The following is a 15,785-nucleotide window of genomic DNA, read 5'->3' on the forward strand; positions in this document are numbered from 1 at the left end:
ACAAATTTCCCAGCATGCAAAGGGTTATAGTCATTCAAATACTTTGATGGTCTCATCAGGACAGAGTTGTTCCAGACCAGACTTCACGAATGCATTGGCTAATCAGGAGCTTCACTGGCCGCATATGGCATAAGATCCATTTTCGTTTTATGCGGCTCAAACTATTTCAGTACTACAAACCCAGGATCATCTCTTTCTTCATTCCAACATCGTAACACTTCGCAAGCCTGCAGTGGGGGCAGAATCTCCGCGTTCTAATGTCAATCGAACAGTTGCTTTCAAATAAACACGCCAGCGTCTAAAAAAGAACCAGCATTCTTGAATTTATATATCAAGACAAAGTTTTATCCTTTAAAATTTGGTATTTACACTATTTTTTTTATTTTTTTTTTTAGGGGGGGGGGGGGGGGGGGGGAAGAATAATACCGGTACCTATACATGCAATTTTCATAATCAAAGATTTTCAAGACACTCATGGGGAAATCTTTTAACAAATATTTCTATGATTTATCAATTTTTTTATTTTTTTTCAAAATAATAAACTATAGCTAAACAAGAGATGTGTTTGTCAGAAGCACAATGCCCCCTATTGCGCCGCTTTGATTTTTGTTGACCTTTACCCTTGATGAATGACCTTGACCTTTCACCACTCAAAATGTGCAGCTCCATGAGATACACATACATGCTAAATATCAAGTTGCTATCTTCAATATTGCAAAAGTTGTGACCAAGGTTAAAGTTTTGGGACTCACACACAGACACACTGACAGACAGGCCAAAAACAATATACCCCCAATCATTCGATGCGGGGTCATAAAAAGCAAATTCTTTGAATTGATATTCCCTGCCAAAGAAATTGGGATGAGTGCAGAGCTAATAGAAAAGTTGAAATAAAGGGTTGTGCCTTTTCTACATTGTTTTGAACTCATATGTACTTGAAATGGGTTTGGGCATAGACAATAAAATGGAGATAGTATCTTTTTCACAAATCATTAACAATGTTATCATGGTGACAAAAGGAGAAATTGCATATAATGAGAATTTGTGAACATAGAAATCTTTAAAACTTTATAATTGTATAACAAACAAGAGCTGTCTCTATCAGAAGACATATGCCCCCGAAAAACCCTTTTTTGAAACCTAAACGCAGATTTCGAAACCTAAACGTGGACCCTAAGTTAAAAGTCAAGGTCACAGGGGTCAAAATTTTTGTGCAAATGGAAAGGCCTTGTCCATATGCACATGCATACCAAATATAAAGGTTACATCTGAAGGGACATAGAAGTTATGAGCATTTTTCAAAACCTAAACGCAAAAGTGTGACGGACAGACGGAAGGACAGACAGACGGACATTGCAGTCACTATATACCCACCTTTGGGGGCATAAAAATTTAAACACACAAAAATAGCAAAGGACAATAACTGTAAACTAAACAAGAGGGCCTGAAAGGCCAAACGTCTCTCACATGAGATACAAAGGAACTAACCTGTTCTGTGAAGCCCAAGATAGCATAAGAACAAATGTTCTTACCAAGTTTCAGGAAAAGTGAACTATAAATGTAACTTTTACAGTGCCAACAAGGTTTTAGTAAACCCATACAAGGATTTATTCCCCACCCCCTTGCCATGTTTTTAACAGATTGGAACCATTTTCACACTCATCCAAGATATAATTAAAACTAGAGCTTTGTCACAGACGTGACAAATACCCCCACATGCAGCATAGACACAGAATATTTTGCATGTTGTCTTCACAAAAAACAGCGGACACCATGCTCAATGTTTTAAACGCACTTAGTGACCCCGTGGCCTAGTATTTGACCCGGCATGACCCATGTTCAAACTTGACCTACACATCATCTAGATACAACTTCTGACCAAGTGTGGTGAAGATCGGATGAAAACTACTTGAATTAGAGAGCCGACACCATGCTCAATGTTTAAAACGCACTAAGTGACCCTGTGACCTGGTTTGTTTACCTGCCATGACCCATGTTTGAACTTGGCCTAGACATCATCTAGATTCAACTTCTGACCAAGTTTGGTGAAGCTCTGATGAAAACTACTTGAATTAGAGAGCGGATAGCATGCTCAATGTTTAAAATAGAGAGCGGACAGCATGCTCAATGTTTAAAACGGACACAAAGTGACCCCGTGACATAGTTTTTTACCCGGCATGACCCATATTCTAACTTGACCTAATCTTAATCTAGGTACAACATCTGACCAAGTTTGGTGATGATCCGATGAAAACAACTTGAATTAGAGAGCGGACAAATTATACGGACTGACAGACCTAAACTTCATTTGTGGGGGTATAACAAATATTCTGACTAAGTTTCATAAAGATTGGTCAATGAATGTGACTTTAGAGTATTAACAAGTGTTTACTATTGCAATATAAGGAAAAATACCCCTCCCCATGGTGGCCATGTTTTTCAACGAACAGGAACTATTTTCAAACTATCATTGGATAGATATTATTGGGACAAATCTTCTGAGAAAGTTTCATAAAGATCAGACAATAAATGTTGCCTCTAGAGTGTTAACAAGGTTTTACTATAAATATATATATAGCACTTTAAAGAAAGATGCCCCGCCCACCCGTTTTTCAAGCAAATGGACCATTTTTCAAGTGGTCCCAGATATCATTGTGGAGAATTCTTCTGACCAAGTTTCAAAATGATCGGACAATAAATGTGGCCTCTAGAGTGTTAACAAGGTTTTATTATAGCCATAACTATAGCCTATAAACATGGTGGCTATGTTTTCAACCAGCCAGAACCATTTTTGAACGTGTCCAAGATATCATAAGTAAAAATTGTAAAACCAAGTTTCATGAAGATTGGACAATAAATGTGGCCTCTAGAGTGTTTACAATAAGGTTTTACTGTAGCCCTATATAAACATATAAAGAACAATGCCCCGCCCCATGGTGGCAATATTTCTAAACATACTGGATCCATTCTCTAATTCATCCAAGATATCATTTGGGCAAATCTTCTGACCAAGTTTCATGATGGTCAAACAATTAATGTGGACTCCAGAGTGTTAACGCGGTTTAACTATAGCCTTACAAGGAAAAAATGCCCCGCCCCCTGGCAGCCATGTTTTTTAACCATCCTGTACCAAGATATCATTAGGACAAATCTTCTGAACAAGTTTTATAAAGATTGGACAATAAACAAGTATTTCCATATAAGGAAAATTGCCCCGCCCCCTGGCAGCCATATTTTTCAACCAACCGGAACCATTTTTGAAATCATCCAAGATATCATCGGGACAAATCTTCTGACCAAATTTCATAAAGATTGGACAATAAATGTGGCCTGTAGAGTGTTAACAAGGCAAATGTTGACGCCACACGATGGACAAAGAACAAAAGGCTATCACAAAAGCTTACCATGAGCAAATTGTGCTCAGGTGAGCACAAAAGACGAGCAGGGGGGGTTTCCAGCCATTTTGGGAAAAGGAGTCTGGTCAAATTGTGATTATTTAATCGATAAGTGGCATTTTGGGGAAATTTTTTATCTACAAAAAGGACCTAATTGGGATTTTTTTATCAACAAATATTGACACAACAGGTCTTTTTCTGGCCATTTTGGATAAAATATCATATAAATTATGGTTATATATTTCGAAGGTTGTTTAAAACAAGAAACCGTCAGAGACAGAGCTCCCCAAAGTTTTTTTTGGTCACAATATTGCACTATATATTCAGATAAAAGGAAACGTCTTGAGGGCACAGTAGTTGGGGGGACAATAATATTTTTAAATAAAATTTCAAAGGGCCATTACTCTGTGAAAAATCATCCGACCAGAACCCGCTGATAATATGCACATCTCCTCTTGGTAGTGAAGCTTCCCATAAAGTTTCATTGAATTCTGGTCATTAGTTGCTGAGAAATACTTAATAGTCCGGACAAGAATTGCACTATATGTACAGTTAATGGAAAACTTCAAAAGGCCATAACTCTGTGAAAAAACATACGACCAGAACCTGCTGATAATATGCACATTTCCTCTTGGTAGTGAAGCTTCCCATAAAGTTTCATTGAATTCCTGTCATTAGTTGCTGAGAAATAGCCCAGACAAAAATTGTGCACGGACTGACACACGGACAGACACACGGACGGACGAAGCGGCGACTATATGCTCCCCCCCCCCAAATTTTTTAAGGGGAGCATAACAAAATATTGAGATATAGAGTCTAATAATCATAGGTCATAAGACACTTCTTACACACAAAAAAATATTATTATTTTTTTTCTTTTTTTTTATTATTTCGGTATGAGATAGGATCAGTTTGCTTTTGGATCGGGTCCGTTTTATGACCTTTTTTACATAGCAGAAAAACCCCTGAGGAGGGTTTTACTTCTTGAGCACAAAATATTTATTTTGGTGAATTTGGAGGCCTTGCCATTTCCACATAAAAATTCAATCTCAATAAACACTAAAATATAACAGAGTTAAAATGTGAACACGACATAGGCTATGAGACATATGGAAATAACATAGATAAGTACTTAATGGTTAACTAGCAATAACTCAGTGCGGGTTTTATTCAGATTATTTTGGAAACACAAGTCACATATATCCACTTAGGAAATTATGAAGTCTTGAAGAAGATAATGTCTTACTTCTTAAATGGTAACAACAACATAATACACGTGAATCTGACAATATAAGGGCTATTAACCACTGTTCCAACTAATTATCTTTACCAGTTTTATTGAGTTTCACAGCAACAAAGTGGTACATGCAATCTGTATAAGATACAGCTTTTGATATTGAATGGAAATCTGGCGTATGGCTGATGGTGACATAAAATGTGCCTCCAAGGCTGTGATGGGATTGGTGATATATTGCTGGAGAAAATTCTCATGCAGGAATCGGATAAATATGCAAGTGTTTCTTGACTGATTAATATCTCCCAGTATAATAAGGTTCTGTAGATTTCAAATCAGTAAATCAATAAAGGTTTAATGAAACCTATACAAGCAGTTCTAAGGTCTTGATTAAAAATCTGAAATAAAATAGAATTTAAAGTAACAAAGAATGCTTTTAAAAGGTGGTGTTATTAACCCTTACAGTGCTGGAACCGAATTTTGAAGGCCTTTGCAAACAGTTTGGATCCAGATGAGACGCCACAGAACGTGGCGTCTCATCTGGATCCAAACTGTTTGCTATTCTGATAGTATTCTTTGAAAAAAAATGAAGAAAATGCTAATTTTAAAAATTCAGCAGACGACATTTTAGTAGATGACAAATTTCCCAGCATGCAAAGGGTTAAAAGATGAATGGTGTAAGGACAATTGTTGTGCCTCATTCAGCCATCCATCTATATTCTAGTCACAAAGCTTAAATTCAATATACCAGAAAAGAACATGAAATTATATTTTTTAGGAAGAAAACATGAAAACACTGCTATCAAAGGTCAGTGTGCAAACAAATCTGTGTGACCTTGATGTTGGTCATATGGACTTGGGCCTTGCATGTGCCTCATTGCCTTATAACAATGGAATTTTTTTTTTTTAATTGAATCTTGAAAAATTAATGATAATTAATGAACACATTTGAACATCCCTTGATCTATGGTAGAAATAATCCATATTCAATCAAAGTTTGCAACATTTGACCTCAGTTCCTGACCTTGACCTTGACAAAAGAGACCCTAGTCTTACCTGAGACACACAGCCAGATAAAGGCGAACAATTGTAGAAAGTTTTAACAGAATCTCTTATGCAAAGTAAAGTAACAACTAAATTATGCGAAAATTTGTGATCTTTGACATCAATGTGTGACCTTGACCTTGCTTCAAGGATTATGGATCTTGCATGTGACTCAGCCCCAGATTGTTGAGAACAACTGTGGAAAATATCATGGGATATGCTCACATGTTATTGGAGATACAGCTCAATATAGAATAAATCCTGTATAAAAAGTGTATTTTCAAGTAAAACAAGCAAATTCGTTGAATTGATATCCCCCGCCAATATGCTTCTGGACACTCAAAAAATCATTTGTTCAACATACAAAGGGCCATAACTCTGTTATTAACAGATGGTGTACAATGCCATTTGGCATGAATCATCCTCTGATCCATATATATACTAATTCCAAGTTTCAATGAAATCCGCCAAAGCACTTGCAAGATATGGCTCCTGACACACACAAAAATCATTTTTTCAAGATACAAAGGGCCATAACTTTCTTATTAACAGATGGTGTACAATGCCATTTGGTGTGCATCATCCTCCAATAAATATATATACTCATACTAAGTTTCAATGAAATCCGCCAAAGCACTTCCAAGATATGGCTCCGGATGGACGGAAAGACGGAAGGATGGGAAGACAGACGGACAAACGCCAAAACAATATCCCTCCGCCTATGGCGGGGGATAATAAGGACATAACTCTGTTATTGACAAATTGTTTGTATCGCAAATTTTCTTTCATCATCCCTTATACACTCTCAAGAGGTTTCAATTAAATCTGCAAAAGCATGTCCCCAAGATGTGGCTTCAGAAACATTCGTGAGACGGGCAGAAGGATGGATCGATAAAACAGACAGACAACGAAAAAATAATATCCCTACATCTACAGCAGGGAAAAAAAAACTATAGCCTACAAAATCATTCAAAAATATAATTATTTCCTAAAGTTTTCTTTAAGAAGTTTTCAGAAAATGAGCCAATTTGAAAAAGGATGTGTGTATATGGGCCCTTCTAATGAATGATTTGTGAAAATGGGCCCTTCTAATGAATGGTTTGTGAATATGGGCCCTTCTTATGAATGGTTTGTGAATATGGGCCCTGCATATGAATGGCTTGTTAATATGGGCCCTGCTTATGAATGGTTTGTGGATATGGGCCCTGCTACTGAATGGTTTGTGAATATGGGCCCTGCTTAAGAATGGTTTGTGCATATGGGCCCTGCTTTTGAATGGTTTGTGAATATGGGCCCTGCTTATGAATGGTTTGTGAATATGGGCCCTGCTTAAGAATGGTTTGCGAATATGGGCCCTGCTTATGAATGGTTTGTGAATATGGGCCCTGCTTATGAATGGTTTGTGAATATGGGCCCTGCTTATGAATGGTTTGTGAATATGGGCCCTGCTTAACAATGGTTTGTGAATATGGGCCCTGCATATGAATGGCTTGTTAATATGGGCCCTGCTTATGAATGGTTTGTGAATATGGGCAATGCTTATAAATGGTTTGTGAATATGGGCCCTGCTTATTAATGGTTTGTGAATATGGGCAATGCTAATAAATGGTTTGTGAATATGGGCCCTGCTTAAGAATGGTTTGTGAATATGGGCCCTGCTTATGAATAGTTTGTGAATATGGGCCCTGCTTATGACTGGTTTGTGAAAATGGGCCCTGCTTAAGAATGGTTTGTGAATATGGGCCCTGCTTATGAATGGTTTGTGAATATGGGCCCTGCTTAAGAATGGTTTGTGAATATGGGCCCTGCTTATGAATGGTTTGTGAATATGGGCCCTGCTTATGAATGGTTTGTGAATATGGGCAATGCTTATAAATCGTTTGTGAATATGGGCCCTGCCTATGAATGGTTTGTGAATATGGGCCCTGCTTATGAATGGTTTGTGAATATGGGCAGTGCTTATAAATGGTTTGTGAATATGGGCCCTGCCTATGAATGGTTTGTGAATATTGGCCCTGCTTAAGAATGGTTTGTGAATATGGGCCCTGCTTATGAATGGTTTGTGAATAAGGGCAATGCTTATAAATGATTTGTGAATATGGGCCCTGCTTATAAATGGTTTGTGCATATGGGCCCTGCTTATGAAAGGTTTGTGAATATAGACCCTGGCTATGAAGGATTTGTGAATATGGGCCCTGCTTAAAATGGTTTGTGAATATGGGCCCTGCTTATGAATGATTTGTGAATATGATCCCTTCTTATGAATGGTTTGTGAATATGGGCCCTGCTTAAGAATGGTTTGTGCATATGGGCCCTGCTTATGAATGGTTTGTGAAGATGGGCCCTGCGTATGAATGGTTTGTGAATATGGGCCCGGCTTATGAATGGTTTGTGAATATGGGCCCTGCTTATGAATGGTTTGTGAATATGGGCCCTGCTTATGAATGGTTTGTGAATATAGGCAATGCTTAAGAATGGTTTGTGAATATGGGCCCTGCTTATGAATGGTTTGTGAATATAGGCCCTGCTTATGAATGGTTTGTGAATATGGGCAATGCTAATGAATGGTTTGTGAATATGGGCCCTGCTTATTAATGGTTTGTGAATATGGGCAATGCTAATAAATGGTTTGTGAATATTGGCCCTGCTTAAGAATGGTTTGTGTATATGGGCCCTGCTTATGAATGGTTTGTGAATATGAGCCCTTCATATGAATGGTTTGTGAATATGGGCCCTGCTTAAGAATGGTTTGTGAATATGGGCCCTGCTTATGAGTGGTTTGTGAATATGGGCCCTGCTTATGAATGGTTTGTGAATATGGGCCCTGCTTAAGAATGGTTTGTGAATATGGGCCCTGCTTATGAATGGTTTGTGAATATGGGCCCTGCTTAAGAATGGTTTGTGAATATGGGCCCTGCTTATGAGTGGTTTGTGAATATGGGCCCTGCTTATAAATGGTTTGTGAATAGGGCCCTGCCTATGAATGGTTTGTGAATATGGGCCCTGCTTATGAATGGTTTGTGAATATGGGTACTGCTTATGAATGGCTTGTAGATATAGGCCCCGATTATGAATGGTTTGTGAATATGGGCCCTACTAGTGAATGGTTTGTGAATATGGGCCCTGCTACTGAATGGTTTGTGAATATGGGCCCTGCTTAAGAATGGTTTGTGAATATGGGCCCTGCTTATGAGTGGTTTGTGAATATGGGCAATGCTTATAAATGGTTTGTGAATAGGGCCCTGCCTATGAATGGTTTGTGAATATGGGCCCTGCTTATGAATGGTTTGTGGATATGGGCTCTGCTTATGAATGCTTTGTGGATTTGGGCCCTGCTTAAGAATGGTTTGTGAATATGGGCCCTGCTTATGAATGGTATGTGAATCTTGGCCCTGCTTATGAACGATTTGTGAATATGGGCCCTGCTTATGAATGGTTTGTGAATATGGGCTATGCTTATGAATGGTTTGAGAATATGGGCCCTGCTTATGAATGGTTTGTGAATATGGGCAATGCTTATTAATGGTTTGTGAATATGGGCAATGCTTAAAAATGGTTTGTGAATATGGGCCCTGCTTATAAATGGTTTGTGAATATGGGCAATGCTTATGAATGGTTGTGAATATGTGCCCTGCTTATGAATGGTTTGTGAATATGGGCCCTGTGAATGAATGGTTTGTGAATATAGGCCCTGCTTATGAATGGTTTGTGAATATGGGCCCTGCTTATGAATGGTTTGTGAATATGGGCCCTGCTTATGAATGGTTTGTGAATATGGGCCCTGCTTATGAATGGTTTGTGAATATGGGCCCTGCTTATAAATGGTTTGTGAATATGAGCCTTGCTTATGAATGGTTCGTGAATATAGGCCCTGCTTATGAATGGTTTGTGGATATGGGCTCTGCTTATGAATGGTTTGTGAATATGTGCCCTGCTTATGAATGCTTTGTGGATTTGGGCCCTGCTTAAGAATGGTTTGTGAATATGGGCCCTGCTTATGAATGGTATGTGAATCTTGGCCCTGCTTATGAACGATTTGTGGATATGTGTCCTGCTTATGAATGGTTTGTGAATGTGGGCAATGCTTATGAATGGTTTGTGAATATGGGCCCTGCTTATGAATGGTTTGTGAATGTGGGCAATGCTTATAAATGGTTTGTGAATATGGGCCCTGCTTAAGAATGGTTTGTTAATATGGGCCCTGCTTATGAATGGTTTGTGAATATGGGCCCTGCTAATGAATGGTTTGTGAATATAGGCCCTGCTTATGAATGGTTTGTGGATATGGGCCCTGCTTATGAATGGTTTTTGAATATGAGCCCTGCTTATGAATGCTTTGTGGATTTGGGCCCTGCTTAAGAATGGTTTGTGAATATGGGCCCTGCTTAAGAATGGTTTGTGAATCTTGGCCCTGCTTATGAAAGATTTGTGGATATGTGTTCTGCTTATGAATGGTTTGTGAATGTGGGCAATGCTTATGAATGGTTTGTGAATATGGGCCCTGCTTATGAATGGTTTGTAAATTTGGGCAAGCTTATAAATGGTTTTTGAATATGGGCCCTTCTAATGAATGGTTTGTGAATATGGGCCCTGCTTATGAATGGTTTGTGAATATGGGCCCTGCTCATAATTGGTTTGTGAATATGGGCCCTGCTTATTAATGGTTTGTGAATATGGGCAATGCTAATAAATGGTTTGTGAATATGGGCCCTGCTTAAGAATGGTTTGTGAATATGGGCCCTGCTTATGAATAGTTTGTGAATATGAGCCCTGCTTATGACTGGTTTGTGAAAATGGGCCCTGCTTAAGAATGGTTTGTGAATATGGGCCCTGCTTATGAATGGTTTGTGAATATGGGCCCTGCTTTTGAATGGTTTGTGAATATGGGCCCTGCTTAAGAATGGTTTGTGAATATGGGCCCTGCTTATGAATGGTTTGTGAATATGGGCCCTGCTTATGAATAGTTTGTGAATATGGGCCCTGCTTAAGAATGGTTTGTGAATATTGGCCCTGCTTATTAATGGTTTGTGAATATGGGCCCTGCTTATGAATGGTTTGTGAATAAGCGCAATGCTTATAAATGATTTGTGAATATGGGCCCTGCTTATAAATGGTTTGTGCATATGGGCCCTGCTTATGAAAGGTTTGTGAATATAGACCCTGGCTATGAATGATTTGTGAATATGGACCCTGCTTAAAATGGTTTGTGAATATGGGCCCTGCTTATGAATGATTTGTGAATATGATCCCTTCTTATGAATGGCTTGTGAATATGGACCCTGCTTAAAATGGTTTGTGAATATGGGCCCTGCTTATGAATGATTTGTGAATATGATCCCTTCTTATGAATGGTTTGTGAATATGGGCCCTGCTTAAGAATGGTTTGTGAATATGGGCCCTGCTTATGAATGGTTTGTGAATATGGGCCCTGCGTATGAATGGTTTGTGAATATGGGCCCTGCTTATGAATGGTTTGTGAATATGGGCCCTGCTTATGAATGGTTTGTGAATATGGGCCCTGCTTATGAATGGTTTGTGAATATGGGCCCTGCTAAAGAATGGTTTGTGAATATGGGCCCTGCTTATGAATGGTTTGTGAATATGGGCCCTGCTTATGAATGGTTTGTGAATATGGGCAATGTTAATGAATGGTTTGTGAATATGGGCCCTGCTTATTAATGGTTTGTGAATATGGGCAATGCTAATAAATGGTTTGTGAATATTGGCCCTGCTTAAGAATGGTTTGTGAATATGGGCCCTGCTTATGAATGGTTTGCAGTGTTTTCATTATTAACCGATTGGCGATCCATATCATCGGTTGAAAATCTCGAAAAATCGGTTGTTTTTTATCCGATAGTGAAATAAATTTAGTGGTGTCACACCGCACCGTTTTTATGAAACATCGTTGACGATTCGTTGGTCTAAAACGAAAGAGCTAATCAGAAGTGTTTTAACAGAAATATTGCACACCGCGCGGTTTTTATTAAAACATCGTTGACGATTCGTCGGTCTAAAACGAAAGAGCGAATCAGAAGCGTTATAACAGAAACCGATGTACAAATTCAGCATGGAGTCTGGTGGCAAGAAAAGAAAACTCAGTCTTTTAGACTTTGGCTTTAAAGCTAAATCTGGTTAGAAAGAAAATGACACAGTTGATTTTTCTGTTTGTTTATATTGTTAGTTATTGTTCAATAACTATCTGTTATATTTGTTTTGGTTCTCGTTATCTTTTTTTCGCTGTTGTAGATCGGCTTCTTTCACGATTGTTGTGACTTTTCTTAGTGCCGTTTGTTGTTATGGTTTTATCGCTCAAAAGAGGGTAAGTTTTCCGCATTATCAGAATTGTATTCAACTGTTTATAGTTTGACACAATCACCCTTGTTTGAAGTTGTTGTTTGTTTGTTGCGGGTGTTTTTGTCATATAGATCTAGTTTTAAATTAAGTAAGGATTGACAGCTTCTTACATTAATTATGACTTCGTTTGCCATTGTAATGGAGCAGAGGACAATTTTCATTTAATAAATTTAATACAAAGGGAAACATATAAATTGTCTGTACTTAGACCTGTCATATTAATTACTACAATGTAAATATTAGTTTGATTTTGTTCTTGCTTTATGAGTAAATTTATATTTAGGTACCAAAAACTCAACATATAATGATGATAGAAGGTGATCTGTTCAAATAATTTAATAATATAATTTGATCACTAAATTTTCAAATAAAATGATATGGATAATAAAATAAAAAGATATGAAAAAATATGATGATGAAAAAACTGCTCAAGGCAATTTAATCTGTTTTGATCTTTTGAAGGCTCAGATGATGGTTCTGCGAACCTAAACACTAGTGAAGCAATGGCAGTTGATGTGACACCATTGCAGAGCAACATAGATCAGCCGACAGTTTCAGGGAGTGATAGCAACATAGATCAGCTGACAGTTTCAGGGAGTTATATGACAGATACGGATAAGCCTACCAGTTCGGAAAAATCATCAGATTCTGGGAGTCAAGAAAGCACAAGCCTTTTACTGATGATGAGTGTCTTACTTTGACACAGTCATTATTTGAAAGTTGTACCAACAAAGTTCACAGTCGATATTTATGTCAACAAGCTTTCTGCAGCGATATTTCTGACTCTGAAAAGAAAAGACTTTCACCAAAAAGTTTAATCATAGCAAGTTAACTGATTATTGGTGGCTGTCATTTGTTGAGGGGCAGGGAATGTACTGTATATTATGTAAAAAGCATAACTTAAAGCATAAATTAAACAAAAGAGATGTTTTTGTTACCACACCTGCTACTAGATTCTTGGAGGATGCTCTTAAAGTTCATGCTGCTTCTCAAATGCACAAATCAGCCATTGAAACAGAAATGGTTCAGAAATTGTCAATTTTTCATACTGAAGTGTGTCACAAAAAGAATGTTGAATCGTCTTTATATGAAAAAGTTTTTTCCACTGTTTACTTTCTTATGAAAAACTTTGTTTCAAATAGGAAATTGTTGCCATTGTTAGATATGATTGAAAATGTCTTTGAGTATGAGAATTTAAGATTTTTTAACCACAAGTCTGCTGGTTCACAAAGGGATTTTTTTCTGTTACTTGGTGATACAGTCAAGGATAGTGTAATAGAGAAAGCTCACAAGGCCCAAGCATATGGTTTGCTGACAGATGAAGTATCAGATATTAGCGTGACAGAACATTTGATTACATTTATTCAGTATTTTGATCAGGAGCTAGGCAGTGTGCAAACATCATTTCTTTCTTGTCAGAACATTTTTGAACATTATTCTTCAGCAAATGCCAAGGCCATCTCTGATCTTCTTCTTGAGTCAATAAACACAAGTGGGCTTGATCTTGGTAAATTTACAGGATTTTCCTCTGATGGCGCATCGGTAATGGTTGGGAAAAAAGGAGGGGGTTGCTACATTACTTAGAGAGAAGTGCCCAACTCTTATAAATGTTCACTGTATATGTCATAAACTCGCCCTTTCTTGTACAGACAGCAATGAAGGCATAAAGTATGTGAAAGAAGTAGAACTTGTTCTAAGGCAGTTGTGGAACTATTTTGAAAACTCACCCAAAAGAATGGCATGTTATCTTAAGGTACAGATGGAACTTAAAGGATTAAATTTGAGTAAAGGTGCATCTAAGAAAGTTGCTTCACGCTTGAAGAAAGCCTGTAGGACCAGGTGGTTAAGTCTTGATTCTTCTGTTACAGCAGTCTACAATGACTATGAAGCTTTATTACAAACTTTAGATCTTGCTAAAACTGAAGATGCTATTGCTTTGGGACTTTCTAAGAAAATAAGAAACATAAAATTTCTTGGTGTTATTTACATTCTGAGACATATACTTCCTGTGTTGTCACATCTGTCAAGAGTTTTCCAGAGTAGCTCTTTCAATTTTTCTGCCATTATCCCTGAAGTCAATAGTGCAAAAGACAAACTTGATAGTATTCTTCAAGAAGAAACACCAATTACGGCTTTGCAAAGTGATATAGACTCAATTAATAACATCAGTGCTGAACTCTCTTTGAACTCAAAAGCCATGAATGAAATTCAGTCTTTATTCAAAAATTACATTGCTGCTTTGAAAAACAATATTGACCGAAGGTTTACTGATACTTCAGAAATCATAACCTCATTTAGTATTTTTGATATCCAGGGTATTCCAAATGATACAGCACAGTTTAAGGAATATGGTAATAGAGAAGTACAGATACTTGCTAGACATTTCTACAGAGGAGAAAATGGAGAAGAATTGTCTGATCAGCTTAAAACAGAGTGGAATGGAATGAAATACCATCTTAGGGATATTTTAAAACCAAAATTTCCACATAACTCTACATCCAAGATGACAAGCACAGAGAGGTGTTTAATACAACTGCTATCTGTCCCTATTTATAAGCAGTTCTTCCCCAAGTTAACATTTATTGCTGAAGTTGCAGCTTCACTTCCTGTCACAAATGCCTGGCCGGAGAGAGGAGCAAGTTCTTTAAAAAATATTAAAACTATACACAGGAATAGAATATCCAATGACATGTTAGAAGCTTTGTTACAGGTGACTATAAATGGGCCAAGATGCGAGGATTCTGGTGACATTGTTAAGCAGGCAGTTTCGAAATGGCTCAGTATTAAAAATAGAAAAAAATTAGCAGAACCTTTGTCAGTGAAAAAGAAAATAGGTTCAGCTACTCCTTCTACTAGTGACACTTGTGTTCAAACAGACCCTGTCATGTTATTAGATCAGGAAGAATTGAGGGAAGAGATCAAAGCAGCTATTAAGACATTTAATTTAGAGGATGATTCAGATTCTAGCAGCAGTGCCAGTTACAGTGATAGTGACTCTGACTAGTCTCTTGCGAGATGTAAATAAAATGTGAAGTTCTCATCAGGTAAACTTAATTTTAATAAAAAAAATAATATTGTTTTCTTCTCTTGTCTTATTTCCTTTTTGTCAATCATGAATTTCAGCCAGAGCACTGATATCTATTAGCCAAAGTTGCATATTCATTTTTTTCTCGGGGGGCTTCGCCCCCCTGAACCCCCTACCAGGCGTTGCCCTGGACCCACGGGGGGCCTAGGCGGCCCCCTAGACCCCCGGCCTAATCTGTTGCTTTATTAAAAAAATCGGTTGTTTCAGATAATAATGAAAACACTGGGTTTGTGAATATGGGCCCTTCTTATGAATGGTTTGTGAATATGGGCCCTGCTTAAGAATGGTTTGTGAATATGGGCCCTGCTTATTAATGGTTTGTGAATATGGGCAATGCTAATAAATGGTTTGTGAATATTGGCCCTGCTTAAGAATGGTTTGTGAATATATGCCCTGCTTATGAATGGTTTATGAATATGGGCCCTGCTTATGAATGGTTTGTGAATATGGGCAATGCTTATAAATGGTTTGTGAATAGGGCCCTGCCTATGAATGGTTTGTGAATATGGGCCCTGCTTATGAATGGTTTGTGAATATGGGTACTGCTTATGAATGGTTTGTAGATATAGGCCCTGATTATGAATGGTTTGTGAATATGGGCCCTACTAGTGAATGGTTCGTGAAATTGGTCCTGCTTATGAATGATTTGTGGATATGGGCCCTGCTACTGAAT

The 15,785-nt window shown here is 37.9% G+C and overlaps 1 protein-coding gene across 3 annotated transcripts in view; it reads right to left on the reverse strand.

Moving 5' to 3' along the window:
- The window catches only part of LOC127858826 (nuclear hormone receptor HR96-like), a 49,563-nt gene that overhangs the window by 8,290 nt on the left and 25,488 nt on the right, over positions 1–15,785 (reverse strand). For all 3 annotated transcript variants that reach the window (XM_052396118.1, XM_052396117.1, XM_052396116.1), the window contains exon 4: positions 181–298. In XM_052396118.1, coding sequence (XP_052252078.1) covers positions 181–298 — 118 coding nt within the window. The remainder of the gene's footprint in view (positions 1–180; positions 299–15,785) is intronic.

Source organism: Dreissena polymorpha, chromosome 14 (genome assembly GCF_020536995.1).
Source record: "Dreissena polymorpha isolate Duluth1 chromosome 14, UMN_Dpol_1.0, whole genome shotgun sequence".
Lineage (NCBI taxonomy): Eukaryota > Metazoa > Mollusca > Bivalvia > Myida > Dreissenidae > Dreissena > Dreissena polymorpha.